This window comes from Hemicordylus capensis, chromosome 5 (assembly GCF_027244095.1).
Source record: "Hemicordylus capensis ecotype Gifberg chromosome 5, rHemCap1.1.pri, whole genome shotgun sequence".
NCBI lineage: Eukaryota > Metazoa > Chordata > Lepidosauria > Squamata > Cordylidae > Hemicordylus > Hemicordylus capensis.
The window spans coordinates 144,963,786-144,991,537 of record NC_069661.1 but is presented as its reverse complement, the minus strand read 5'-3'; the positions used below and the strand labels follow the sequence as shown (position 1 = coordinate 144,991,537).

General features: G+C 40.3%; 1 protein-coding gene across 10 annotated transcripts in view; it reads right to left on the bottom strand.

The window, feature by feature from the left end:
- The window catches only part of BMAL2 (basic helix-loop-helix ARNT like 2), a 64,522-nt gene that overhangs the window by 19,951 nt on the left and 16,819 nt on the right, over positions 1 to 27,752 (bottom strand). For all 10 annotated transcript variants that reach the window (XR_008309293.1, XR_008309291.1, XR_008309292.1 and 7 more), the window contains 6 exons: positions 14,736 to 14,893; positions 11,106 to 11,185; positions 10,012 to 10,104; positions 5,468 to 5,585; positions 4,546 to 4,686; positions 432 to 669 (listed from right to left, as the gene is read on the bottom strand). Coding sequence is in view for 7 of the 10 variants with exons in the window: in XM_053258683.1 (XP_053114658.1) it covers positions 432 to 669; positions 4,546 to 4,686; positions 5,468 to 5,585; positions 10,012 to 10,104; positions 11,106 to 11,185; positions 14,736 to 14,893 (828 nt within the window). In the remaining 3 variants the exon portion in view is untranslated. The remainder of the gene's footprint in view (positions 1 to 431; positions 670 to 4,545; positions 4,687 to 5,467; positions 5,586 to 10,011; positions 10,105 to 11,105; positions 11,186 to 14,735; positions 14,894 to 27,752) is intronic.

The following is a 27,752-nucleotide window of genomic DNA, read 5'->3' as shown; positions in this document are numbered from 1 at the left end:
AATGAAACAGTACCAAAATGATCTTTCAAAAACATAGCCAAAAATGGTAGACAAAAATATTACCCTGTAATTCTTAAGTTTTATTATTTTAAAAAACCACCTCATTTTAGATACTAGTTCTGAAACAATATACCTCAGAACTAAGTGCTTAATGTTTGTTTATACCAATAACTTCACAAGCTGGCAACTTTAGTGAAGGTAACAATTTGAAATGGGACACTGATTTGATTCAGAGGTTTGAAACAACTGTTCTAATAAAATAAAGCACCTCTTCGTAAGCAACTAGCTTAGGTAGCCCTAAATATTTGTTTCACACTAGAGGACTGCAAAATATTTACAGAATGCTGATAAGGTAATGAGGATTCTCCGAGAAGGGTGTGTGTGTTCTATTCTAGATTATTGCCATAAATTAAAGACACAAAAATGCTTACCGTTGGTCTACAAAAACAAATTTTCCATCCATAGCAAAGCGCGTTACAAATTCTGTTGGCTTGATCTTTATATCATTGCTCTTTTGTGGAACAATGTATGGGTGCAATCGTCCAATTGCAACAAGACAGTTGAAGTTACTGATGTCTTTTTCCATATCATTCTCTTCAACTCCCACCTCATTAGGAGGCCAGCTTTTCAGATACCCAGTGCAATGAACAGTACAGTACTGTTTATTATCTAATTTAGTCAAAACACAAAACAGTTTTTCATTTTCTTCTCCAAAACATAAATGTTCTGTGCTGTGCTAAAGGCATAGTTTCTATATATCTATACATAATACTGCAAAGTTAAAGTTGGGGGGGGCGGGGTTTACACAGAGCATTTTTACACTATTGGCTTACCTACAGAAGCGCAATTATAATCTTATAAAACATTTGGGAAAGTGAGTCACAAGTGCTGATAATTAAAATGTGTTCTCACATAAAAAGAAAAATATACAGTTTAGTAAGAGAGACTGCTTTCTTGTACTATTTTAAATTGGTTTATAACATGCTATGTTAGAAATATATTGCAAACAATGCAATATTTAAATTGGTTTCTATCATGGTATGATTAATATTGAGCTAGAGAACCACAGAAGGAACTTTCCAAACGTAGCTGTTAAATTTAAAACTTACCAGTTTAGATATTGCTGAACAAGGGCATAAAACACACAATCTGCATGGACTGTATAACTTCAGATTAACAATTGGACAGCATGACTGAATATTTCACAATGAAAATAATTACATGCACTTATAAAATTGTTGCCCTTCATGGTCCATTAGGAGACTGCAATGTATTAGTCAGGATATGGACTTGGGTTACTACCAGGAGGCCATTCACTAATACATAGGAATTGCTTCGGGATGCTTATATAAGGTTATAGCACTACTGGTGTGTGGTACTTATTAGTTAGTTAGTTAACTGTACTTCCAGTACAAGCGTTAAATTCAAATACTTAATGCATTTGAGAAATTAACTTTATCTTTGACCAGGAATGTAACACGTACATTAAGGCTCAGTGTTGCATTGATTTTCAGTGAACATAGGAACAACATAGGAACATAAGAAACTGCCATATACTGAATCAGACCATTGGTTTATCTAGCTCAGTACTGTCTTCACAGACTGGCAGTGGCTTCTCCAAGGTTGCAGGCAGGAATCTCTCTCAGCCCTATCTTGGAGATGCCAGGGAAGGAACTTGGAACCTTCTGCTCTTCCCAGAGCAGCTTCATCCCCTGAGGGGAATATCTTGCAGTGCTTACACATCAAGTCTCCCATTCAGATTTTAACTATAAATATGGATCAGAAAGCTAAAGACAGATTCTCTTAAATAAGTGAGTTGAAAGTGGAGAAGAAAGTTAAATATTTGGGGGTCTGGTTATCAAATAACAACTCCTTGTTGTTTATAAATAATTATGTTAAAATATGGAACTCAGTGAAAATTGATCTACAAAGATGGTCTAAAATGAATTTGTCTTTAATGCGAAGAATTTCAATGGTGAAAATGAATGTCTTGCTAAAATGTCGTTTCTCTTTCAGACTATTCCCATAATTAACACTCTAACTTGTTTTAAGCAATGGCAGAAGGACATAACTAAGTTTGTTTGGCAGGGGAAAAGACCAAGAATTAATTTTAAGAATCTAACAGATGCAAAGGAAAGAGGTGGTCTTACCTTGCCAGATTTAAGGTTATATTTTGATGCTGTTTGTTTGACATGGTTAAAAGAATGGATAACGCTCAGAAACCCTAGAATTCTTGATTTGGAAGGATTTGACAGAATGTTTGGATGGCATGCGTATTTGTGGTATGAAAAAAGTAAAATACATAAAGATTTTTTGAACCACTATGTGAGAAGGAGTTTAATAGGGTGTGGTTAAAATACAAAAATTGGTTTGAACCTAAAACTCCGTTATGGGTATCTCCGATTGAAGCCTTATCACGTAAAGAAGTAAATATGCAAATGTGTTGGGGTACCTACAGGGATTTGTTACATTTTCAGGAAAAGGATTGTAAGTTAAAAAGCTTAAATGAAATACAAGATTTGGTTAGAGATTGGTTTCAATACCATCAGTTAAATGAGATATATACGAAAGACCTTAAAGTCGGATTTGAGGACCAGACTTCAAGTTTTGAGAAGGAATTATGTCAAAACGATGAAAATTTAGTTTATAAAATGTATAAATTGTTGCTTTTGGAGGAGACAAGAGAGGAAGTGGTTAAAACGACTATGATAAAGTGGGCTCAAGATGTGGGGCATAATATAGAAATAGCAGCCTGGGAAAAGTTATGGGGAAATGATTTAAAATTTACTGCATGTTATGCTATAAAAGAAAACTATTATAAAATGATGTATAGATGGTATCTGACACCAAAAAAAATGGCATTAATGTATAAAAATGTTTCAAATAAATGCTGGAAGTGTGGACATTTTGAAGGCACATTCTTTCATATGTGGTGGACCTGTGGGAAGGCTAAAGCCTATTGGGATATGATATATAATGAATTAAAGAAAATATTTAAAATGACATTTCCTAAGAAGCCAGAATCCTTCCTGCTGGGAATAACACAAGGTGCAATTTCTACAACTAATTTAACATTTTTTTATGTATGCCTCGATGGCGGCTAGAATTATATATGCACAGAAATGGAAGACCAGTGAACTGCCTTCAAAAGAAGACTGGCTGATAAAAATTTTGGAATATGCGGAGATGGCAAAACTTACAGCACTATTAAGAGATCAAAACTTGGAATGTTTTAAAGAAGATTGGAAACCATTTTTGTTGTATCTAAAGAATTTTTTCCCTACTATGGACTTGACAGCAGGGTTTGAAATTTAGTAAAAATCGCAGGTTGGTTAGATTAATTATGTTTGTAAGGGTTTGAATTTATGTTTTGAATTCTTATTATAGCAAGGGTAAATTTTATAGTTGATGATTCACGAAGAAATGTGAGCGGGAAGTCCACCTTTTTGTGTGTATTTGTAATGAATGATAATATTACGGTTGTTAAAATTAATAAAAATTGAATTTGGAAGGGAAAAAAGTCTCCCATTCAGATGCAACCAGGGCAGACCCTGCTTAGCTATGGGGACAAGTCATGCTTGCTACCACAAGACCAGCTCTCCTCTCACTACACAATACAAATTACACAGCATATTTACAAATACAAAGCACATTTCTTTTTATATATTGCTTTAGGTATTTTGAATGATGAAATTCCAATTCTTCAGCTTACACCAGTACAAAAATAATAATATTCAGAAAAAGACTCCCTCCCCCTGCCAAAACAACAACAACGATTCAGCATGAGGATAAATGGGGGGTGGGGGTAGATTGAGGTTCAGCTTAAGTGTTTTTGAAGAGGTGACAATTACAGAAAATGAACTAAATAAGAAATGAGTTGTCAGGAAACCAGGCATGAGGAAAAGCAATGTTCCATCCTAATTAAGAGAGCACAAATTACAAGACTGATAACTGTGAATGCAAATTCCCTACAGGCACCAAAGAAAAAATAATGGTTCATGCATGCCAAGTGAAGGCAGAGCTCTCCTGCAAACTTCCATGGTAACATACTGCACAGCATCCTGCAGGCATTGTAAGCATCACAGCAGCTGCTGCATGCTCATAACAGTGTGCATCCAGTTGTGAAAAAGAGCTCTTGCACAAGTGCTAGAATTGCACAAACATGGTTGCATGATTGTACAGCCATTATTTCCAATAACTGTACCAACACACAACTGCGATTGCACAGTTCTAGTGTTTGTGAAAGAGTGCTCTTGTACAATTGTGTGCATTGTGCAGCAGCTCCCGTGGTGCCAATGCCTGTAGGATGCTGTGCAGTTTATCAGCCTATATTCACAGGCCCCGATATCAAAGGTCATGACTTGTAACTTAATTAGTATTGTGACAAGTTTCTTCTTACCCCTGTAAAAAGCACATTTAAAGCCCTTAAGCAACACACACGTCACAATTTGAATAGTCACTCTATAGTGCAACATTAAATTGGTCAACCTTAGTTTGTAAATATCCATTGGTTGAAATAAGTTGCTCTCACTCATTGAAAAATACCTCTCTTTTTTGAATTCAGTAAGGACTCCTCTTCTTTCACTGTGTTTCTTGTATACTTTATTCGACAGAAAAATGAACGCCGAGCACCAGAATGCAGACGAGATGATCCTGCTTGAAAATCCGTATGAACTTGCAAACCAGCTTTTAAAAATTTAATAAGGGCAGAACAGGGGGGGAAAGTTTGTCAAGTGGATTATGAACATTTTATAGAATCATTAAAATATTTTAAACATACTCTCAGCATGTTTTCAGTTTATTTGAATTCTGATATTGTAATTAACTATTTAGAAACTTTTGATGGATTCAGATCTAAAAATGAAGAAATATGACTGCCCAACTCAAGAGTGAATTATACATAGATGTTTTGCAACCCTAGTAGATAGAATACATTATACAAGATCAAATTTAGTTTAACTCCATATTACGTCAGCTCTAATTTGGCTGGGGCAGAGGGGGAAAAATTCTGTCAATATTCATACAAAAGTAGCTGTGAAATATATAATGTCTGATAGAAATAATATATGGTTACATTAGAACTGGAACTTAACATTTTCTGAGTAGAGAGATTCTTGGAACTGAAGCATTTTATCCCATGGTTGACTACACCAGGTCTTTTCTATTGACAAGATCTATTAAACACAAGAAAAATAAACTAGTACCCCTGGTAAAGATGACATGCAAGATCTTGGCATATATCCAACAGCTTAAACATTACTCTGTTATTGTCTCTAAAATATGTCTACACTTTTAAGCAGCTCTCACTTATCAATGTACTCCCGTAAGCACAAACAATTGTTCTTATTTCATTCAAACAAATCAGGTCTGTAGAAACATGTCTGCAAGCAAATCAATACATATATATTTAAAAACAATTAAATAATGAAATATAACAAAGTACAAGCATTCTTAGGTGCATGCTTACTTTTGGTATCTATTAGCTTCTCTCTTGGTGAAGCATCTGAAGATGAAAGTTGCTCCTTCACTTTGGCAACATCCTTTGGATGAAGATAGTCAAAAAGACTCTGCCCAATCAAACTGGCCTAGTGAAACATAATATTATTAGCTATGCATCATACAGCCCATATACCAAACACACAATTGCAAAGGCCTTGTTTGCGTGGTTATTTTTCTGGTCAGACACCATAATAAAGATGATTTGGAAGGAAAGTTCACCAAGGTCTTAATTTTTTGCATTTTAATCATCAAACGCAGTTGCCTCTCTCAAGGTGTAACTGAAAATAATAAAATAATAATTACACGTCAAATATTTTCACATTATGGCACGCAGAATTGACAGTTTCTGAAGTAACAACATGTAAACTGAAAAGGCAGTTATAAGCAAGCAACTAGCTAGTGCTAATTCTGCTAGTTAGCGCAATTCTGTGAGAGTGACCTGCATGTACAGGTAAGACTTGCCTGTTTTCAGGGTTTTTTTAAAGTACAGAGTCACATGTACTTGAAGAAATCCTCTTGTCATAGCCAACAACAGGAAGGAGGCACACATGTAGAAGATGTAGAACTGGCACCAGTAACCAGATCAGAATGTTCAGTTATACATAAAGAAATACTTATCCTGAATATTGTACTGTGGCATGTCTACCTGAAAGAAAACTTTCAAAGCCACCATTAAGGCTTACATTCTGATGTTGTCAGCAGAAGCAACTAGTTCTTTGCTGCCATAGTAAGTCTTATGATATTGGACCTTATGTGTATTCAATTTTAAGTTAATGAATATCTTCATAAGATGTTATGGTAAACAGAAAACCAAGCTCTGTGAACGTAAAACAACTCACAACTCATGACTTGCCCTGCAAGAATTAAAAAGGGGATTTGTAGATTTCACTTACAATGCATCACAGATATTTGCATGAGTGGGAAGTGCAAGCCCTCACTTTGCAAGTCACAGGAACAACACAGAAAGAAGATTCAGATTAAATTTATTACAATCCAAGACCAGAAAACAAAATAGAAATATCGGGGGAAATGAGGAGTTTGTAAATGGATGTGATGTGAACAGCTTACAGTTTACATCACATTCATTTGCAATATTACAGATACACTAAATCAGTGTTTCTCAAACTTTGTTGGTTCGCCGCCCCCTTTTAGAAAAAATTGAATGCTTAATGCCCCCCTGCCAAGCCCCGCCCCCAGGGTGGGGGGTGAGCTGCCCAAGCCCCACCCCTAGAATACCCCGCCCCTTGCCTAAGGCACTGCTGGGGGTTGGGCCAGCCCCGAGTAATGGTGAGGACATAGAGGACAGGAATACGAACTAAACTAGTAACAGAATAAGTTTTAATGAGAAGGATGAGCCTGATGAGATTCTAACAATTTGTCAATATTCGGCTCCATGTTTGTTAACAGCATTCTCAAATCTCCACAATTAGCTATCTGCAGCCTATTTCTTTTTTTTTTGTTATTAGCGTTGTTACTGCACTGAACTCACGTTCCACTAAATAAGACGAAGGGAATGCAATAAGAAGTTTTTGACCAATAGTCCATAAACCAGGATAAAGTTCAGGTATCTGCTTCTGCAGCCAAAACTGTTGGTATCCAGATTTAAATTTAAATTTCAGCTCTTCATTTGTTCTTAACTCAATCAACTCTTCTTCTAAGTTTGGAGATGCTTCTGAAATTTCACAGGAAAATGGGTCCAAAAGCCAATCAGGTACATCCATTTTTAAAATATCCTGAAATAGTTGTTTGAAGTCCAATTCCAGAGTTTCCAAATGTTGGCAATATTCAAGTAAATCTTCGTCATTTTTTTCTGTTGTTGACAAATTTGGAAAGTGGATAAATTCTCCCCGTCCCAAGTTTATTTTATGTATTTGAAGCTTTCCCACAAATGCAGAAATTACATTTTTAGTTTTTATTAGATTCAGGTTATCACCTTGGAGCAGAAGGTTCATTTCACTTAATTTGTTAAACAAATCTGTCAGATAAGCTATATCTGGTTTTGATTTTATCAAATCTGCTCTTAAAGTAGCATCTTTGTCTTCCAAAAGGTTGGAAAAACGGCTCAAACTGGCTCCCTTTGATAGCCAACGAACTTCTGTATAAAGAAGCAGACGATTGTAATCTTCATTGTTCTCCATACAGAGTTGTCCAAATAACCTGTCCTGCAAAGAATTACCTCTGATTTTGTTCACTGCTCTGATGACAAGATGAAGTGAGCTATGTAAGCGTTCACTCAGGTTTTTCGCTACTAGATGTTGCCGGTGAATAACACAGTGTACGGCCAATATATTTGGTACCTCTTCCTTTAAATGTGCCATAAAACCATTGTAGCATCCAACCATCGCTGGAGCACCATCAGTAGCAACAGATAATATGTTATTCAGGGGAATTTCTTTCTCTTCAAAAAAATCTTTCATTACACAAAATAATGATGCTCCTTTAGTATCAGTTTCTAAAGTTTGGGCAAACAATAACTCTTGGCAGATTTGTTGATCCCTTATGAAACGCACATAAGCGAGAAGTAAGGCTTTATTCCCTGGCAAAGTTGACTCATCAAGTTGCATTGAAAACTGAGATGTTTTTAAATAATTACATAGAGAGTTTTCAATGTTTTCAGCCATCTCATCAATTCTTCTTTGGACTGTGTCATTACTCAAAAGGAATTTTTTTGACAATGTCAGTTGGTGACTTGTGTAGCACAGTCTGTAATACCTCCTTTATGGTTGGTATAATAAGTTCTTCCCCAATAGTATGCGGTTTCCCTGATTTTGCAATAAGTAAAGCTATACTGTAAGAAGCACGCAACCCATCGTTACCTTGTTTGGAAGCTGTTGAAAAGATAGTTTCCAATTTGGGCTGTTTTACAAACTTTTCTTTGAGTCCTTGAAAATAATGCAAATCTTTATTCTTTTTATCTGGATGGATTTTTGTCAGATGTTCTTGGAGTCTAGAAGGCTTCATAGCTTCATTTGAGAAAACTTTTTGGCATATTATACACATTGGTAATGCATTATTTGAAGGAGATGGAATGAAACCATTTTTCAAATAATCAACACTGTACTGCCTGCATTTTTTCTTTGCCTCAGACTTGGTAATAACTGAAACAAGAAGCGTTGGAGCTCCGAGGGGCAGGAGCATTTAAAAAGTTGGCGGGCTCCCTCAACTGCATGTAAAACTAGTGACCACCTTCCCCTGAAAAGTTTTGGCCGGTGGTGGGTGGGATAGCTGGAGGACTGAAGCCCAGGGCGGCAGCTGCCTGAAGACCTCCAGCGTCTCAGTGGAGTCTCAGTGGGCGTCAGAGGATTCAGCCGGCTCCCCTGCTGCGCCTGTGCAATGAGCCCCTCCCTTGGCTCATTGCGCAGGCGCAGCAGGGGAGCCGGCTGAATCCTCTGCCGCCCACCGATTGGTTCCTGGCGCCCCCTAATTTTACATGGAGCTTCCAACGCCCCCTTGGATTGCTCCAACGCCCACTAGGGGGCGATACCGCCCACTTTGAGAACCATTGCACTAAATCAATACTCAGAGACTAACACCTCCCAAGGGAATCAAATTACAGATTTAACCATCTGACTCCTAACTGAGCAGGCTATGGAGCAAAAATTTGCAACATTAGGAGTAATGTCTGTGTTGAGTCTGAAAGAAGAGAGGTATAAAATGTATCTGACCTGCCTGGAAATTTCTTTAAAATTGGGGTTGTAAAAAGAAAATGCATGACTATAAAACTGGCAGTATAATATCATATGGTCCACAGTTTCAACTTCTTCCACCTGACAGCAACAAATCTGATCTGCATAAGGAGTTTGGGGGTATCTCTCTTCCAGTACAGCTGGTGGCAACGCATTAAGCTGAGCTAAGGTGAAAGCTCTCGGGAACTTCAGTGTTAGAAGATTGTAAAGCTATTTTGCTGGGGAGAAATCTTCACTAAGATTTCCAACTTCCAGACAACAGGAGGCCAGACTCCTGTCCCCTTGCAAATCCATATCCCAAAAATGCAGAAAGCAGCAGTGGCACTTAGGGAGGGCATCTGCTCCATGTTCTGCGCCTGATTGTGTGATTATTCCATTGCATCACAGATATCTCCAGACAGCATGCTGGTTCTGAACAGAGTGGCTATTGGTATAAGCAACAGAGTGGTGTGCACACACACACACACACACACTCCATACCAAAGGCAGAAATCCTTATGCTTAAAGAAGAGGGCGCCGTTGGAAAATGATATTGCTGAACTGTAAAAATTAATCACAAATGCTCTCTTACATATTGCTTCTGAGCAATTTAATAACTTTGGACATGGGCCTTTCAGTGTTCTAGACAACCTGCATTTCTATCCCATATATGAAAAGGCTTCCTAGGGAAGGGAAGTTTCCCCTAGTTTTCTTAAACTATAATCCAGCTCTACAAAAGCTATTTTCTAATCAAGGGAAAGTGATTTCTATACCAACTACTCAAAAACTTTACACACATTGTACACTTTATAGGAGGATTAAAAATCTACAAAACAATGTCACCTACAGGGTCATAATTCAGTATCTTGCAAACAGATTCCGAGACAAACAGGATTTTTCCTCTGTCACATCCAACCACAAAGAGGAACCCATCTGCAGCCTATATATTAAAAACAAACACCACATTAACACACACTAACAGTAATTGGCAACTATAGGCAGCTACAAAAAATAGAGACTTCAAGGTACAGCAAGGGCACAAAATGAAACAAATTGTAGAGGGCGGAGTATTTTTAGGCATTTTACAGTCTAATTCTATGTATGTTTGCTTAGAAGTAAGTCCCACTGTGTTTATTGGGGCTTTAATACCCTTTTGTTCCTCCAAACTAGTTGGTCTAGAGTCAATTTCCCTCCCCCCCAAATGGAGGCTAATACTTCTCTTTGGGTTAGCCGATTTATTGTATGTATTTCAGAGTCTACTAATTCCTCCACCTCTTTTCCTAGCTCCCCCCCCCCCCGGGGAATCAGGGGAGCGGGCAGTGCTGCAGACAGCTACATGGGCCTTTTGGCACTACAGGAAGGAGAAATTACCCTGCAACCCATCTAGTATTTTCTTGCAACATTATAGTAGAAGGTAGAACTGTGGTCTAAAAAATCCAAGTTATTAAAAGAAATGCACAATGTAAAATAAAGGAAATCTCAAAAAATCATAGTGGAATATTTTAACAAGAAAAATGTTTAGTAGGAATTCCACTTAACAATTTACTTGTTAAAACGACATTAACAAATAAAGTTTATTATTTAGTATTATTTTTACTTCATAACAACTTTGCCCATTCACTTACAAACTCCCTTTGGCTCATTTCAGAACTGGGTCAGCAGTTAACAATTTTAAGTGGAATTAAAGAAGTATGTGTGGTGCTTTAGAATCACAAATAGCTCCTAACATGGTTAGTATTGTATTATTCTTTAAACCAGGAATAGGCCAACCTTGGCTCACCAGAAGTTATTCTACTACAATTCCCATCATCCTCAGCCACAATAAATTATGTCTGGAGATTATGGGAGCTGCAGTTCAACAACAGCCTGAGAGGCAGTGTTGCCTACTCCTGGTTGTGTGGAAAAGCAGACATACCTGATCCCCAGTTCATTTTTATTTACCTTAAGGATTAAATGTTGGAGTTCATCATCTTGTAAAAATGAAGGCTTATAGCGGACTTCTGAGAAAGAGCTGGTAGAACCTGCAGAATAAGTTTTACACACAGTCTTTAATTCACTAAGAAAATAAAAACTGTACCCTGGAACACATTTACATTTGGCATTTATCTCCATTTTATGCAAATTAGCAGGACACCCAATATCAGTCTGCAAGCAAAACCAACAAGAACAGATAGAAACAGACAATTCAATCAACTACCTCAATTATCCAGTAAAAAAGGTCAAGGGGACTCTGAGGAAGTAATTGACTCACTATCTTCCCAACAGGTTATGAGGAGAATTTTTGCCATCTGCAGGGCAAGCAGACAATGCCAGAATGAGTGGGAAGGGAAGGGAGGCTGGCATCTACAAATCCACTTGCCAGCACACTCATGGTGAGTGCTCCCAGTTCGCTGGTGAGCAGGACAACCTGTATCACAGGTCTCCTCACCAGAGGGCTCATTTCCACTGCCATTTTTGAGAAGGTAAGAAACAAAAGGAATCCTTTTTGAGTAGTAGGAGAGGGGGCTCCCACTCTTTCTTGCTATCTTCATATTGCAGTGCAAATAGCAGAAGATCTGCTTCTACCCATGAAACAGAAAAGGATCTGAGAAAAGAGAGGAGGTTGGAGAACACAAACAATGGCTAGTAGCTAGTAAGCCAAGCCTAAATTTGTAGATCCCTGAATGGAACCACTGCAGGATGAACAATTTTAGTTTTTTACATTTATATCTTGCTTTTCCTCCAAGAAGCCCAGAGAAACAGCAGTAATGGCTGTGAATTTGTCCTTGGCAGGATCACCAGACATTTGAGAGGAGATCTTGTTCCATGCAGCCTCTGCCAGTTGTACAGCCTTGATTACACAGATTCCCTTGTTCTCACAGTAATACATGAATCAAGTTTTAGACATGCTGAAGTACACATGATTTTAAAAATGATATTCTGAGTGATGTCATGAGTTATTGTACTCCCCAAATCAAAACTATTCATAGACATCCCAGTTATTACAAGGTTGTCATTTATTATATGTACATTATGACTTGCTATTACGCCTAACAAGCCATTACCATTATTAAATCTTAGAAAAAATAGGGAAGTGGGAATATGATCAACTCAAAAAGTTAATCATCTTCACAAAGACACACTAGAAACATAATATTAATTGCATGTATACTGAAACATGGAATATGTTATTCATGTATAAGCAATGTTTCTCTTCCTGCTGCCTCTGAGTGTGCAACTGAATACATTACAATTCTTCTACATTGATGCAACAAAACCATCATATGTACACCATCATGTGTAAAACCTGCATGAGTGCCTATTTATCCAGCCACACATTTGGAAATTGTGTTCTGAAGCAGTGTTGTCTTATGAAGCCAGATTCTTTGCCCTGCACTACAGGGTCTGTCTGAAGCTGCAGCAGATGGCTAAGAGAACATAAATGTCAGTAGCCAGCACTTATTATCCTTGAAGCCTACATAAGAAAAAACACAAACAAGTAGCCAAGGAAGCCTGGAACAGAGGCATGGGATAGGAAGCCATTCTTTCTGGAAATGAATGGAGAAACACACATGGCCCCGGTGGGGTTGGGGGGTTGGAAGGGTGAAACAGAGAATAGCTATATGAGACTATATGAGAGAAGAATCTTATCTGCTCTAAGTGGGAAATGGTACTATGTCTAAATCCATGAGAGCATGGCCCTGCTGGATCAGGCCAATCTAGTCCAGCATCCTGTTTCACACAGTGGTCCATCAGATGCCTCTGAGAAGCTCACAGGCAAGAGATAAAGGCATGCCCTCCCTCTTGCTGTTAATCTCCTGCAACTGGTATTTAGAGGCATCTTGCCTCTGAGGGTGGAAATGGCCTATAACCACCAGACTAGTAGCCGTCGATAGACTTGTCCTCCATGAATTTGTCTAAGCCCCATTAAAGCCATCCAAGCTAGTGGTGATCTCCACATCCTGTGGCAGAGAATTCCATAGCGTTACATACACTGCGTGAAAAAGTACTTCATTTTGTTGGTCCTAAATTTCCTGGCATCTAGTTTCATGGGATGCCCACAGGTTCATCCCATGTTGTGATTTTATGTGTTATGTGTTTTTATTTTATGATTTAATGCTTTGTTATGGGGCAGCTAACAAAATTTATTTATTTATATTATTATTATTATTATTATTGTTGTTGTTGTTGTTGTTGATTAGTGGCTGACATCCTGTCTAAATTTATTCAAGGAAGTCCCAAAGAAATTAAAAGGACAAGTTAGGCATAAAGTTAGGATGTAAGACAGAAAGTATTGTATAACTGCCATAACATTACTCTCATCTGAAATGTGGGTAGGGGGAGGAGGGACAGGGAAAGGTACTTAAAGAATATAGTAAATAGAAGTAAAGGATGCAAACACAGATAGATACAAGAAAGGAAGGTTACCAGGCTGTCAAGATACTCATAAATGTACATAAAGGTACAGATGCTACAGTATATTATCAGTTATCAAAAAGTGGTGGCTGGGTTTCCACATCAACAACAGATAACAATTTACCAAGCCTGATTCCTGGAACTGCTGAGGAAAAAGAACTTTTAAAATAATCAACTGAAAGAACAAGCAAGTGGATGAATCTAAAGAGCCACAAGCTGAGCAAACAGCTCTAATTACCGACAAGGGAAAGAGACTTAAAAAAAAAAACAAATAATAAAACAAGATTATTCACATGGTAGAATACATAATGAGGGGAAATGCAGCCTTGATTAAAGAATATTTACACACAGAAATAATCACAGGAACATAGAAATCTACTGTCTACTGAGTCAGTCTAGTTCAGTCATGTCTACTCTGACTGGCAGTGGCTCTCTAGGGCTTCTTCAAGGAGGAATTTTCTCTCAGCCCTACCAATGAGCACAAGACAGAAAAGGTCATAATTAGCTTGCAGTCCAACTACAGGTGTGCTTGGTCTTGGTTTGTTTTAACTAATCGGTTAGAACAAATCACAGTTCCCTGAGTTTGGACATAAGAAGAAATTATGGTTAGTTAAAACACTAAAGGGAAAGCCTTCGACCTCCTACTGTCATATGCAGACAAGAAGAGGAACAGCAAGAATCTCAAGCTTGCCACAGACTGTTCTCATAGCACTAAGCCACCATGTTAGGGTTATATCTGAACCAGGCTGGTGTAAAGGATCTTTCTTAAGGTTCTGATAGGAATGAAAATCTCTTTATTCTTTCCTTAAACAGTTAAATGCAAAAGTACCACATACCAATTCTTCAGACCAATTACACAATCCAATGAGCTACTTCATTGGCGCCATAAGGTATACTGTGTCTGCACAACATTTAGACTTAGTTTGGTGATAAAGTATCAGATAATATACAGAATTAACTTGTTCAAATGCAATTGCCACCAACAGGAAGTCTAGCAGGTCAACTTACTCCATCTGTCTCACATATAATGCTGTTATATTTACATGTGTGCAAGCCACTCTGCACTAGTTACTCTTTGTAATTATGTAGGATCAGGTTCCAAGAAGTACAGAGGTATGTTATACAATTCCTACTCAAACCAGAATCTTTTATACATGTACATCATTCCTCACTCACCTTTCAATGACTTTAAGTGCTGCACAGCCATTCTTAATACTGTAAGTTTATCCAGTTTACGTGCTACTGGATTGCACTGAGGTATCATAGCAGATAATTCTTCTATCAGGTTATTCATTTTGTCTCTTCTTCGCTTTTCTGTTTGGCTATGAGCTTCCCTAGGAAATGCAAAATGCAAATATATTTCTATTAGATTTCCTTGCCATACCATCAGCTCCTGAAACTTATTTTTGCATAAGAAATATATTCTATACACCACACATAGGAATCAGTGAGCCAAACCATGGACCAGTCATCTGTGAAAAACTATGATAACCTGAAAATTGCAATTTCCAATACAAGTCACTGCAAACAAAGAGAATTTACACAGCATCATTATATTCCAAGTTCTTCTAGTTCAATCAAGATTCTGCTACTACCAGTTTTTTGTTCACTTTTCCAGTTTATTGCAAGAAGCAATTTTATCTTGTTAGCAAGTTACTAGCCAGCATATGGCTGAAATGGTATTATTATTATGATTTATTTGATTTATATACCGCCCTTCCAAAAATGGCTCAGGGCAGTTTACACAGAGAAATAATTAATTAATTAATAAGATGGATCTCTGTCCCCAAAGGGCTCACAATCTAAAAAGAAACATAAGATAGACTGGAGGTAATGTGCTGGGGGTGGATAGGACCAGTTTATCTCCCCCTGCTAAATAAAGAGAATCACCACGTTAAAAGGTGCCTCTTTACCAAGTTAGCGGGGGTATATTATACATGAGTAAGATTTTTCAGTAAACACTATTTGCAACCATGGATTTATAAATGTTCTTTTAATTGCTATATTCTAAAGATTTGCCACACATTAACACGTATCCCTCCGTTGTGTGGCTTCCTTATTAATTTCAGCCATGCTAATGTAGCCATCACACACACACAACTGGATGTCCTTTGTTCAGTATCAACGCACAAATAATTACAATAGCTATCAAAGTCACTCCCTTTCCTTTTTAGGCACACACAGACTTTGTAAGCCAGCCAGTGCAGCCTTATACAGGGTGTACCTACAATTGAGCGGATGTATTCAAGGGGCATGCACCATCTGAAAAGAGGGTCATTTGGAGGTTGCAAGGGAAGAGGGGTCATGGGCACCTCCTGCAGAAACTAGGCTAAACTGCTCTGGACTGGGGCCAGGCCTGGCTGGGGGCATAATGGAGCAGAAAGCAGGACAGACCCAGCACACTGCTGCCTTGGCCAGCACCCACCCCAACAGCTGATTGCAGCACAAGCATGGCGCCATCATCTGCATATGTTGGCTGCACAGCCAGCTCATCAACTTAGTCTTTCTTGGAGCCTCCCTCAGGGTCTGAAAAGTGAGTTGTGGGCAAGCAGCAAGACAAGGCACGGAGGCAACAAGAGAAGGCAGCTAATGTAAAACAAGCATAAGCAGACAGATGCACAAAGTGCCATTGTGCTGGGACCACCTATATCCCTGTGTGTGACTCAGTTTACAATATTCAGTTACATTCCAAGAAACTCATGTTTGGAGCAAAAATGTGGAAAACATCCTCAAAACCTTGGGCAGTGCCTACGGCACCACGAGAAGAGAAGAGAAGAGAAGAGAAGAGAAGAGAAGAGAAGAGAAGAGAAGAGAAGAGAAGAGAAGAATGGGGGCAGGATGCTCAAATTTTGAACATGGGCCCCTTCAGACCTTGTTATTTGAAAGATTGTTACTTGAGATCATATTTACTTGAAAGCAAGTCCCACCAGTTTAGATTGGCTCACGTTTGGACTACTGAAGCAGACATGTAAGGAAGAGCTGTACACTCACTGTGGCAGCCTTCCCCACTCAGGCTGTGCCCAGCACACAGTGAGCGTGGCAAATATCAGGGTTCCAACCATTCCCTCAGGTCATTCTGACCCTGCTAACTTGGCAAAGAGGCACCTTTTAATGTGGTGATTCTCTTTATTTAGGGGGAGAGTAACTGGCCCTATCTACCCCCAGGACTGCATCCCTCCAGTGACTGTTGCTGGTGTCTATCTTATGTTTCTTTTTAGATTGTGAGCCCTTTGGGGACAGGGAGCCATCTTATTTATATATTATTTCTCTGTGTAAACCACCCTGAGCCATTTTTGGAAGGGCGGTATAGACATTGAATTATTTTTTATTATTACTTCTTGTTTACACAGTCAGACAGGTGTTATTGACTGGTTTGTTTTATCCAGACATCGAGTCCTTCCCAAGGACCTGGGATGCCAGAATTTTATTGTCAATTGTTATAGATATCGTCGCAGAATATAGGCTGTTCCCAGTAAAGCTGCTTTTTGTAATTGGCTGATGGTGATTTCTGTGGCCCCTATGGTGTTGAGGTGCTCTTCAAAGTCTTTTGGAACTGCACCCAGGGCGCCAATTACCACTGGGATTATTTTGGTCTTTTTCTGCCACAGCCTTTCAATTTCAATTTGTAGATCTTTGTATTTGGTGATTTTTTCTATTTCTTTTTCTTCTATTCTGCTATCCCCTGGTATTGCTATGTCGATTATTTTGACTTGTTTTTCTTTCTTCTCGACTACAGTTATATCTGGTATATTGTGTGGCAGATGTTTGTCCGTTTGTAGTCGGAAGTCCCATAATATTTTTACATCTTCATTTTCTTCCACTTTTTCAATTTTATGGTCCCACCAATGTTTGGCTACAGGTAGCTTGTATTTTTTGCAGATGTTCCAGTGTAGCATCCCTGCTACCTTGTCATGCCTTTGTTTGTAGTCAGTCTGTGCGATCTTCTTACAACAGCTGATCAGGTGGTCCACTGTTTCAGCTGCTTCTTTACAAAGGCGGCACTTGCTGTTTGTTGTGGTTTTTTCTACTTTTGCTCTTATTGCATTTGTTCTTAGTGCCTGTTCTAGTGCAGCCAGTATTAAACCCTCTTGTTTCTTTCTTCAAGTTGCCATTCTTAAGCCATTGCCAGGTCTTGGTGATGTCTGATTTTCCACTTATATTGTGCAAATATTGACCATGCAGGGGCTTATTTCTCCATTTTTCTGCTCGGTTCTTGACTTGTTCATTCTTGTAGGCCTGTTTTGTTTCATTGGTGTTGAATAGTTTCGCGTTCTTGACCATTTGAAGTGCATCTTCTTCACTGTCCCTTATATATTCTTCAAGGCCTCTTTTCTCCTCCTCTACTGTTTGATCGACTTGCAGCATTCCTCTTCCACCTGAGCTGTGAGGGAGGTAGAGCCTATCTACATCACTGCGGGGGTGCAGAGCATGATTGATGGTCATGATTTTCCTGGTCTTACAATCTAGCGTCTCTAGCTCTGCCTGGGTCCAGTCTATTATTCCTGCAGTGTATCTAATAACAGGTACAGCCCAGGTTTTTATGGCTTGTATGGTGTTCCCGCTATTGAGTTTGGACTTGAGGATTTTTCTGACTCTCCTGATGTATACACTTCCAATTTTTCTTTTAACTTCAGTGTGTGCGATGTTATCAGCCTGGAGAATGCCCAAATATTTGTCAGGTTCTTTCTCTTCCAGGTTCTTGATGTTGCTTCCATTGGTCAGTTCTATTCCTTCTGTTTTTGGTATTTTCCCTCTGTTCATTATTAATGCAGCACACTTGTCTAGTCCAAACTCCATTGCTATATCGCTACTGAATATACGGACAGTGTTTAGCAGTGATTCGATTTCTGACTGGGACTTTCCATACAACTTCAGATCGTCCATGTACAGCAGATGGTTGATTTTACTGGATGTTTTAGATGTTTGGTATCCGAGGCTTGTTTTGTTTAGTATTTGTGAAAGTGGGGTCATGGCGATTACAAACAATAGAGGGGATAGTGAGTCCCCTTGGAAAATGCCTCTTCTAATGCTAACCTGTTAACTGTGTACTCCACATGCTCATTGCTTTTTTAATAAATATCTGAATGTTTTTGCTGACACCAGTTGTTTCTAAACATTTTAGTATCCATGTGTGAGGCAATGAATCGAAGGCTTTCTTGTAGTCAATCCATGCAACACTTAGATTGGTTTTTCTTCTCTTGCAGTTTTCTAAAATCATTTTGTCAATCAGCAGCTGGTCTTTTGTGCCTCTGGTGTTCGGGCAATTTCCTTTCTGTTCAACTGGAAGCTGTTTGTTAGTTAATAAGTGTTGCATCACTTCATCTGCTATTATTCCAGTTAATAATTTGAACATGGTTGGCAGGCAGGTTATGGGTCTATAATTACTTGGAACTGCACCTTTTGCTGGGTCTTTCATGATGAGATGAGTTTTCCCAGTTGTTAGCCATTGTTCAATATCACCGCCTTTCATAATGTGATTGAACTGTTTGATAGTTGTTTATGAAGGCTTGTTAGGTGTTTAAGCCAGAAGCCATGCAGTTCATCGTCGCCTGGCGCAGTCCAATTTTTAATTTTCTTTGCTCTTTCACTTATTAATTCTGGTGTTATTATTAGATCTTGCATTTGTTGGTTACATTTGTTGACCTCTTTCATCCAGCCTGCTTTTTTATTATAATCTATTGGATTGTCCCATAATTTCCCCCAGAATTGCACTGTTTCTTCTTTATTTGGTGTTTCTACGTTTCTTGCAGTTTCTCCTTCTATGCTTTGGTAGAAACGTCTCTGATTCGACTAGAATTGGAGATTCTGCCTGTGTTGTGTAATTCTGGCTTCATATCTGCTAATCTTCTTTCACACTGCTGTTATTTGCTGCTTTATTACTGTATTTCCAGGACTTCTCTAATTTTCCTTGAATCTAGGTGGTATTTTTGGATCAGATACTGTTTGGTGTTTTCATTCTTCAGCTTCTTGTCTTTCATATCTTTCAATTTAGTAGCATCTGATCTAAGCCTGGAGATTTTATTTTCTAATCGAATCTTCCATTTAGGTGATGTACTGCTTTCTTTTTTTACAGGTCCACTGATCTTATATCCGAGCTCTTGTGTTGTTATTGTTGCTGCACTGTACATTAGTTGGTTTGTTTCTTGCAGATTATTATTATTGTTGTTGTTGTTGTTGTTGTTGTTGTAGGAGAGAGCCAGTGTGGTATATTATTATTTATTTATTGTTTATTCAATTTCTATACTGCCCTTCCAAAAATGGCTCAGGGTGGTTTACACAGAGAAATGACAAATAAATAAGATGGATCACTGTCCCCAAAGGGCTCACAGTCTAAAAAGAAACACAAGATAGATACCAGCAACAGTCACTGGAGGTACTGTGCTGGGGGTGGACAGGGCCAGTTACTCTCCCCCTACTAAACAGAGAGAATCACCACATTAAAAGGTGCCTCTTTGCCAAGTTAGCAGGGGTATGGTGATTAGAGTGTTGGACCAGGACTGGGGAGACCCAAGGAAATCCCCATTCAGCCATGAAACTCAGTGGGTGACTCCGGGCCAGTCATGTACAGTGAGGGAAATAAGTATTTGATCCCCTGCTGATTTTGTCCGTTTGCCCTCTGACACAGAAATGACCAGGCTATAATTGGAATGGTAGGTTTATTGTAGCTGTGAGAGACAGAATAACAACAAACAAACCCTCAAAAGCCCAGTGCCCAAAAGTCAGCGATGGATTTGCATTGTAGTGAGGGAAATAAGTATTTGATCCCTTCACAAAAGATGTCTTAGTACTTGGTGGCAAAACCCTTGTTGACAATCACAGAGGTCAGACGTTTCTTGTAGTTGGCCACCAGGTTTGCACACAACCCAGGAGGGATGTTGTCCCACTCCTCTTTGCAGATCCTCTCCAAGTCAGAAAGGTTTCGAGGCTGATGTTTGGCAACCCGAACCTTCAGCTCCCTCCACAGATTTTCTATGGGATTAAGGTCTGGAGTACTGGCTGGGCCACTCCAGGACCTTCATGTGCTTCTTTTTGAGCCACTCCTTTGTTGCCTTGGCTGTGTGTTTTGGGTCATTGTCATGCTGGAATACCCATCCACGACCCATTCTCAATGCCCTGGCTGAGGGAAGGAGGTGCTCACCCAAGATCTGACAGTACATGGTCCCGTCCATCGTCCCTTCGATGCGGTGAAGGTGTCCTGTCCTCTTAGCAGAAAAACACCCGCAAAGCATAATATGTCCACCTCCATGTTTGACGGTGGGGATGGTGTTCTTGGGCTCATAGGCAGCATTCCTCCTCCTCCACACACGGCGAGTTGAGTTGATGCCAAAGAGCTTGATTTTGGTCTCATCTGACCACAACACTTTCGCCCAGTTCTCCTCTGGATCATTCAGATGTGCATTGGCAAACTGCAGACGGGCCTGTACATGTGCTGCCTTGAGCAGGGGGACCTTGCGGGCACTGCAAGATTTCAGTTCTTCACGGCGTAGTGTGTTACCAATTGTTTTCTTGGTGACTATGGTTCCAGCTGCCCTGAGATCATTGACAAGTTCCCCCCGTGTAGTTCTGGGCTGCTTTGTCACCGTTCTCATGATCATTGCAACTCCACGAGGTGAGATCTTGCATGGAGCCCCAGACCGAGGGAGATTGACAGTTGTTTTGTGTTTCTTCCATTTGCGAGTTATCGCGCCAACTGTAGTCACCTTCTCACCAAGCTGCTTGGCGATAGTCTTGTAGCCCAGTCCAGCCTTGTGCAGGTCTACAACCTTTTCCCTGACATCCTTCGACAGCTCTTTGGTCTTGGGCATGGTGGTGAGTTTGGAAGCTGAGTGATTGCTTGCTTCTATGGACAAGTGTCTTTTATACAGGTACTGTAACAAGCTGGGATTAGGAGCACTCCCTTACAGAGGGTGTTCATCATCTCAGCTGGTTACCTGCATATAGTGAAAAGACACCTGGAAGCCTGAAATCTTGCTGGTTGATAGGGGATCGAATACTTATTTCCCTCACTACAATGCAAATCCATCGCTGACTTTTGGGCACTGGGCTTTTGAGGGTTTGTTTGTTGTTATTCTGTCTCTCACAGCTACAATAAACCTACCATTCCAATTATAGCCTGGTCATTTCTGTGTCAGAGGGCAAACGGACAAAATCAGCAGGGGATCAAATACTTATTTCCCTCACTGTACCTCTCAGCCTAACCTACCTCACAGGGTTGTTGTGAAGAAAAACATAACTATATACACTGCTCTGGGCTCCTTGGAAGAAGAGTAGGATATAAATCTAGATATATTTTTAAAATTCCTGTAACTTGTACGAGTCCCTGGGGATTCACAGCCCATGGGAACATACTACCACATGTCACAGAGTGTTTCTCGGGGAAGGAGCAGTGTTTTATTTTATTTTATTTTTTTATCATAAATTTACATTTATAACACACTTTTTCTCTGAGGAGCTCAGAGTGGTGTATATGCTCATTTTTATCCTCACAACAACCCTGTGAGATAGGCCCAGAGTTACCAAGTGAGTTTCATAGTTGAAAGGGGATTCGAACTTGGGTCTTCCCGGTCCTAGTCCAACACTCTAACCACTGCGCTATGCTGGCTCTCTCATAGGCAACATTTAAACCCACCACCACCACTCTTTCCCCTCGAAGTGCACTGCAGCACACGGAATTACTTCCCCCAGGGCTATGCAACCCTCAGGGACACATTAGAGAGTGATTTACAAGAAAGGTAGAAACCCCAAAATTTGCCCTCCCTACTTTGCATTGGGCAACACACAACTAGCAGGGCACCCCTGCTGGGTAAAGAGACACCTTTCAAAGTGGTGATTCTCTTATATTTAGGAGGAGGAGAGAAACTGGCCTATCCATCCCCAGCACAACATCCTTCCAGTGGCTGTTGCTGGTGTCTATCTATGTTTTTTAGAATGTGAGCCTTTTGGGACAGGGAATCATCTTATTTATTATTTATTTTTTATTTTTCTGTGCAAACTGCTCTGCAAACTTTTGTTGAAAAGCAGTAGATAAACAGTAGTAGTAGTAGTTCTGGTCCTCCAAAATGGACATGTAGATCATGTTACCAGCCTACTTCAGTAGTCCAGATGTGAGCCATTGACCTTATTTGAGTTTAAAAGTGTGCCTAAAATATGCAAGAGATTAAGCAGGCATGTAGCTAGGGGAGGGTTCCCTCTCCCTGGCAGTCCCTTGCACATGCCAGTCACGCCCCTACAAGTCATGGCACACACAGGGGCATGGCCAGCACCTGGAAGGGCCCAGTGTGGCCTTCTGGAGTTCATTTCCTGGCCAGCTTCATTGTCAACTGGGAATGAAGTCAGCCAGAACTTGGCACGAGCCAGGCAGCTCCCAGGAGCTGGGTGGCTCATGTTCTTTGAACACATCCACCCAATTACAGCACTGCCCCTGAGATGCAGGGATTTCTAAAGTAAGTAGAATGCTGATGGAGGTACACGTTTACGATCTAATAGCAAAACAGGAGGTAACATTTCATAGAAAAACACCACACAGAATCTTCTCAAGTTACAAAGGTGTGCACCACAATTATTTTTAAAATATTACACATGCATCACAGGAATAAATAATTTCCAGTAATACCATACTAACTTAGTATATCAGATTTACCCAGTCATCAGATGCGCAGCCCAATCTTAATGCTCATCTTAATCTTAATGCTCATCAATCTTAATGCTTATCATCCTAGGATCAACCATTGATCCTAGGGAAAAGAGCAGAATATGTATCTTCTCTTTCCCCATTGCTCATGGTGGGTCACAGCCCAACAAAATGTGTGTAGTGGAGCATGATTCCAGGTGGAGACAGTGGTTTTTGCCCACACCTAGTTGTGTATATACTCCTAGTTATGTGTGTTACTTGGTTGCATGTATATAGGAAGAGCTTATTGGGGCTGGGTGTGTGTGCTGGAGTTATGGGTGTTGGACAGACCCCAAAGTGAGCAATAAGTGATGCCATCCTGTTGCATACAGCCCCCTTTGGAGCAATGCAGGAGACACTGACAACTCCCATAATCTGTTTCTGTTCTTATTCTCTGGGCAGAATATTCCAAAGCAAAGAAGCAGAAAGTTCTCTCTCAAAGTGGCTACAGTTTGCTATGACTACACCTACATTTTGCAGTGATAAAGAATTCCAGGAAAACCATTAGGCCTGTTCAAAACTAACTTGTCTCTAGCTGCCCGAATCAGAGGAGACAAACATTGTTATTTGTAAAATAGTTCCAATACAGATATACATGTATTAAATAAAACCTTCAATTAACAAAATATGAACAACCTAACAACTATCCCCAATCCATGATGTGTGGAAAACAATTGTAAGAACTGACAGGCACCTATGTCCCCCAGTAATCAATGCAGTTCTGTTTTGTCTTGCAGTTCAGAATGTCAACAAAAAGGAAATCTTCCTCAGTTGCTGAGGCATTACAGATGTCCCTCAACTTTTCTGACATTAAGGAATCCACTGGGGGCAATAAATCAGCAGGCAGTGGCAGTGATGCCTATGTGCCGAATGCTGAGAGTCCCTCAGGAAAAGATTGTGTTTCCTCAAAAAGCTCATCTACATCAAGTTTGGATGATGAGCAACCTATTAGAACAGCACCAGAAGGACTCCGAGGAACAGTGGCGTAACTAGGGAATGGTGCCTAGGGCAAGCACTGAAACTGCGCCCCCCCCCAAACATCTGACACTCATTTTTCAGAAAACTTGTCTTTTATTAGCTCAATAATACAAAAATATCTATGTATTAATCCACATGATTAATGTGGATTTGATTTAAAAAAAAACTTTTTCCAATTGGAGATTTTTAAAAAGGCATGAAAATAGTTAAAAATATGATTTCCGAATATACAATTGCTTAAATATATTTTGCTATAGAAAAGTGCATGGTCAGATTGTATACTTGAACAGCCTTTGGTTTGAAGTCTAACATGGTATATATATTGGACTCTAGCTTTTATATTACACTAATCAAGTGTGTTCCTCTTTCATGTGCCTGTGCTGAACAGTCCATATGGCTAGAAACAGGTGATTGTTTTTCAGGAAGCTAAATTTCCTGCATTGTGAACTTAGTTTATTATATAGTTGCTCCAGTGTTCAGTAAGGAATATGATTTATCTCCATACATGTAGCCACCACTGTAAAAATTGTGAAGAACCACTTCTAGTACACAAATGATAAATTAGAGGCTCAAGGAAAAGCATGAACTCAACAGCAGGCAGAATCCAAAAGTTAGATTCCAAATTAGCCACAATATATATAGCAAGTAGTGATGAGATCCAGATTTGTGGTGTTCTACTACTAGAAAAACATTTGGTCTCAAAGTTTCTGGATGTACAGATGAATTTGAAGAGATATAGCAAAATCCAGCTACAAGTTGTAAGATCCAAGATTTTATAGTGTTGCTTCACTGGGGGCACAAATAAACCATAGACACAGCCTCAATATGACAGTTACATGCAATACAACTTGCAGATGGAGAATTCAGGCTGCTTCCCAATATTACTTTCAGCAGACACAGAAGCTGGCCGAAGAGTCACACCCGAATTTAAAAGTTAATGAAAATGTAGTATCACAAGAGTAGCACAGAAATGTCTGTTTCAGAGACAAGACTTGCAAACTTAAAGAACTCTAGGAAGCTTACCCAATCCATGGCTCTCCTCTAAAACAAACAAGTTTATTACCCTTCTGACATTCTGAAATCACACACTTAAGTTTCCCCTCTTCTCAAAAACACAATGGACACCACAAACCTAAACATATTTAGCTGGAAACATGTCTCACCTGTTTCAGTGGTATTCCCTAGTAAATATACTAAGGATGGAAACAAATCTCACCTGCTTTCCTCACCTTCCTTTGCAGGTGAGGAAAGAACTCTCAATCTCAACATATATTTACTAGGAAGTATATTCATTACTTCCTAGTAGATATACTTTGAATGGGGACATAAACTCTGTTGAACTGATGAGATGTTGGGGATCAGGGTCAGAACTGACTAGAATAGAACATCGAATGTGGGAGAGGCAGAATATTACAGCTGCATTCATCAGAGTTCAGATTTGATTGATGGAAGAGCATCCTCTACACCTTTATACTATTCAGGCACTGGCTTCTAGAGATAGGGTTTTGACAAGTGGAAATAAGATTTTAAAATGAGATCTATGGGTTATTTTGCCAGTGATTGGAGTCCTCCCTTCCCTAAGTTCCCTTCCGTCCCTGCAATCAGTAGAAGACACACACGCCCCGGTGCTTTTGCCAGCACTTTCCTGCTCAGCTCTCCTTCCCCTCCCAATCCCAAATCTCACCCAGCTCTCTCTGATCCCTTGGCACTGGTGGGCAAAAAAAGACCAGACGACGGCATCCTGAGATGCAAGAGGCATTAAGCCAAGAGAAGTTGGGGAAGGTTATTTCAGCAATAACGGGAGTCCTCCCTTCCCTAAATTCCCTGCTCGCCGCCTTGTGGAAAACGCCCCCCTTCACCTGGGCAGTCGATTGCCGGGCGGCTGCCCCCTTCCCTCCTCTTTTTTTAATTTTTACATTGGCCGCCTCCTGCACATCCCTCGCAGACTCCTGATTGCCACCTCCTGCTCTCACTCTTGAATTGCTGCTGCTATGCTACTCCCGCACACCCCATTTCCCAAAACTGTTCTGCTGCAAATTTGCTTGGTGTGTTGTAGCAATGCGCCCTGCTTCCAAGTCCCCCCCTTGCAGAGGCAGGCTGCAAAGAGGACGTGACATCACCTCCTCAGCTCCAGCCCAACAATGAAGGCTGAGCAACCCACTCCCTCGTGCCCCAGCAGAATTGTAAATAGCGTGATGTTTGAGCTGCTGGAGGGGGAAAACGGGAAGGGCTGGGACCAATCAAGCTAAACAAATGGCGCATGACAACTACTCCTCGTTGTCCACCTGACTGTGTGCAGGCGAGGCAGGCAGGGAATCGCATGGCACTTAGCGCAGGAAATTGCTCGCCTTCAGCTCCTGAGCTCTATGAACTCTCGCTTTCAAGTTGTAGTGTTTTCAAGTTGTTCATCACAAAACCAGCACACTTACTTTGACTGCAAGAGTAAGTGAAGCAGGTAGGGAGCAGAATCAATGGATTTTTTGCTCCCTGGTCGTCTACTCCCTCCTCCTCACTTCGGTAGCCAGGTCCAGGCAGGCCATGAACAGCAGCGGCTGCAGCAGCACACACAACACGAGGGCAGCATGCTCTCCTCCACTCCTCCTCTCGCCAACAGGAGCCAATGGGAGAGCACCGCCACATCCAGACAGATCTGGCAAGTCGCGCAGCGTGCCTGCACTGAGGGGGGGGCGCCGCCACCGGTCTGGACTCGAAAAAAGTCCAGACTTTTTTAAAAAAAAAATTGAAAAAATTTGTGGTGGAGGGAGCAGAGGTGGGGAATGGCAGGCACTTTGCCCCCCCCCCACCTCCAGCGGTGTCCAGGGCACGTGCCCTATCTGCCCTACCGTGGTTACTCCCCTGCCGAGGAAGAGATAGAAGAGCAAGAGGACATAGAGGTGGTATGCATGGCACTGAACAGTTTGCTGAACTGTGCTCACCTGACAGTGAAGATACCAAGGCCCTGGGTTATATGACAGGCAGGAATGGCAGAAGATGGTATACAACACCACAACATATCCATCAGTGGCTCAATGCAGACAACACCAAATATCCAAACGCAGGAGCAGTGCTTGAAACAAGCAGAGGCACAATAGAGAAAACCTTCATGCTTGTGGTCACAGAAGATATCTTGAACATGCTCATCAGAGAAACCAATCAAGAGACTGAATATGTATTGAGAGCCATCCTGAAAAAATATGAACTTGGAAGTCCCTTGACCTTGCCTGCTAATCCTGGCTGATATTTTTCATGCCAATCATGAAGCCTTGCAGGAACTGTGGGCAATATGTTATAAGCACCCCTACTTGTGCAACACTGCCGGAAATCAGTTTGGGGCCATCCCAAATTATTTAAGATTTGATGACAAAGCCACACAAGCAGAATGAGGAGCAATTGACAAGCTGGCACCTTGTTTGTGCAGTAGAGCTACATTCCTGGGTCTGACCTAATGGTTGATGAGCAGTTGGGTTTCCGAGGGCACTATCCCTCAAATCAAAATGAAGTACAGTTTGAAAAATATGGTAGTGCTGTGATGCAGCAACATCCTA